The sequence below is a fragment of the Myotis davidii genome, unplaced genomic scaffold, assembly GCF_000327345.1.
Source record: "Myotis davidii unplaced genomic scaffold, ASM32734v1 scaffold27, whole genome shotgun sequence".
NCBI classification, from domain to species: domain Eukaryota; kingdom Metazoa; phylum Chordata; class Mammalia; order Chiroptera; family Vespertilionidae; genus Myotis; species Myotis davidii.
The window spans coordinates 2,402,647-2,405,182 of NW_006297821.1; the positions used below are offsets into that span (position 1 = coordinate 2,402,647).

Genomic DNA, 2,536 nt, shown 5'->3' on the forward strand with positions numbered 1-2,536 from the left:
CCTGATATATATATTTTTAAATTCATTGATTCATCCCTTTATCCAACAGCTGTGGTTTGGGCACCTGACGTGCGCCAGGTGCTGGGGGACGTGACCCAGGCCTGACCCACGGTTTTCAGCCAGGGAGACAGACACAGCAGGCGCCACACATCTGTTTCCCCGCCGGAGCAACAGCTCCTGAGCCTGGGGCAGGGTGGTGGTCATGTCCACGTCCCAGCATCTTGCACTGCAGAGGGGTTCAGTGAGCGCTGGGTGAGAGGGAAGCCCACCCCTGTGTTAGGTTCCACGGCTTGCACTCCATTCTTTTCTCGACTTTGTGTACATCCCTTGGATTTCTGCGCATGGGATTTACCGTCCGAGTGAAAAGAGGGACCGAATCCAGTGGTGCTGAGAGTTGGCATAAGCCCAGCAGGTAGTTAGAAGCCAGAGTGAGGAATGTTCCAGAAGGAAGTGGAGCCAGCATTTGACTGAAAGGAAGGAGGAGGCGGTGAGGTGGAGGAGAGGGGGAAGGCACCAGGCAAGGGCCGCGGCGTGAGTGGAGGTTTGGAATTAAGTTGTCCTGGGCAATGTAGTAAAACACCTGGTGTGTGTAGAGATGGACACTTCGCAAAACCCAGTCACTGGCCGCGCCTTGTCCGAGTCCTGAGAGGTCTGAATGCGGTTATTGTTCTCCTTCTCCCTCTTATAGGTGATGAAAAATAACAGCAATGGTCTCTTACATGTTAGATGCTTTGCACATATTATTTCATTTATTCCTTGACCTTTGAGATATAGTTATTATGGCCCCCACATGGCGGAAACTGAGGCCCCTCAATACAAGAGAGTTACCAACAGACAGAGTTAGAAGCCACAGAGCCAAGACCCACACTGTGCTCTCTCCACACCATGTGGCAGCAAGCTTTCTTCCTTCTTTTCCTCCCATCTCCACCCGCCCCCTTCATTTATTCAGCAAGCGATTCTCAAAAGAATGGATAAGTGATGATTGTGGGAACGTGAGGTGACGTAGGGCTGTAAAGATAGTCTGGGCCAGACCATGGAAGGCCTTGACTGCCACGGCACACGCCTGGCCATTTTCCCTTTAGCAACCGTGGTGACCCCACGACCTCCCCCCTCAGTCCCCAAATAAAACGATGATCTAAGTAAAATATTGTACTTGGTATGCAAATACAGCTTTATGTCCTCTAGCCAGCTTCCAAGCAGATTACTGCTCCTGAACTCCTCTTGGGTAGAAAATCCTGGAGCCACTCCCAGTGGGCAGCGGGGAACTCCTTACTATTCATGAGCAAGGGGTTTGTGGGTCCCAGGCTACAGGAAGCGTCAGTCCACCAAGATGGTCCTTTAGGAAGATGATGTCCAAGGGTTGAATAGACAGGGGCAAAGGTCCGGAGGGCATGGGTCCCCCAGAATCTGGGCATCATGTGAATATGCCCTGTCCTCCTCAGCTTCTATTAGCAGTGCTGTCACTGCTCCCTTCCTGAGGACAGCCAGACCCTTTTACCATCCATCTACCTCTTTCTACTGTCCTTCGTCCCATGCCTCCATCCTGTATCACCAATGCACTAGCCCCGTGGTCGGCAAACCGCGGCTCGCAAGCCACGTGCGGCTCTTTGGCCCCATGAGTGTGGCTCTTCCACAAAATACCACGTGCGGGCGCGCACATACAGTGCGATTGAAATTTCGTGGCCCATGCACAGAAGCGGTTTGCCGACCACTGCACTAGCCCATTGTCTCTCCAGTACCCCTTGCCCAGGCTCCCCTGACTCAGTGCCTGCACCCACCCCTACCTTCCCTCATCCTCTTCTGCTTCCAGCTCCCTCTGACCCCTTTTCTCACTCATCATAGGTCATCTTGTCTTGGATCTGGCCCAGGCCCGGTCCACACTGGTGCTGCCCACCGGCCTCATCACCCCGGCCGGCACCATGACAGTGACCCTGTGCAGCAGCCGGGAACTGCCCTCAAGGCCTGATGGGGTGCTGCATGTGGCTCTGCCCTCCGTGCTCACCCCACTGGCCCCGCCAGGTCCGCCGGGCCCCCCCAGACCTCCGGGGCTCTGTGACGACAGGTTGGGCCTATGGTGATTCTCTTCGTCCCTCCCTCGGCTTCTCTGGGTCTAGTGCGGGTGAGGGGGCTTTGGCAGGGTGCCCCTGGGCAATGGGCAGGGTGGAGACAGGCTGGGGCCAGTCAGCCAGAGGGGCTAGGGGCCTTTGTAGTGGCCACGTGACCCTCCTCATGCTCCCTTCCAGCCCTACCAGCTGCTTTGGGGTGGGCAGCCCTCAGGAGGAAGGTCTGGCCTGGGAAGAGCCAGCTGCCCCTCCGGACGTGTTCTTAGGCCCTGCCCGCTGCCCTGCCCCGTACACCTTCTCCTTCGAGATGCTGGTGACTGGGCCATGCCTGCTGGCAGGTGGGTGCCCCTCTCAGCGCAGCTGACTGGGAAATAATTCAAGGCTCAGGGATGGGAGGAACACAGAACAAAAAGGAGAGAGGGACCTAAGACAAGCATCCTCTGGACACTACTATACAAGCCCCCCCCCCCCCC

At 56.2% G+C, this 2,536-nt stretch overlaps 1 protein-coding gene across 1 annotated transcript in view; it reads left to right on the forward strand.

Moving 5' to 3' along the window:
- Window positions 1–1,829: 1,829 nt before the first annotated feature.
- Window positions 1,830–2,536, forward strand: part of VWA5B2 (von Willebrand factor A domain containing 5B2) — a gene marked incomplete at its 5' end in the record, with an annotated part of 19,718 nt that continues 19,011 nt past the window's right edge. Inside the window, 2 exons of the mRNA XM_015570432.1 lie at window positions 1,830–2,062; window positions 2,244–2,401. Of these exons, the coding sequence (XP_015425918.1) occupies window positions 1,830–2,062; window positions 2,244–2,401 (391 nt within the window). The remainder of the gene's footprint in view (window positions 2,063–2,243; window positions 2,402–2,536) is intronic.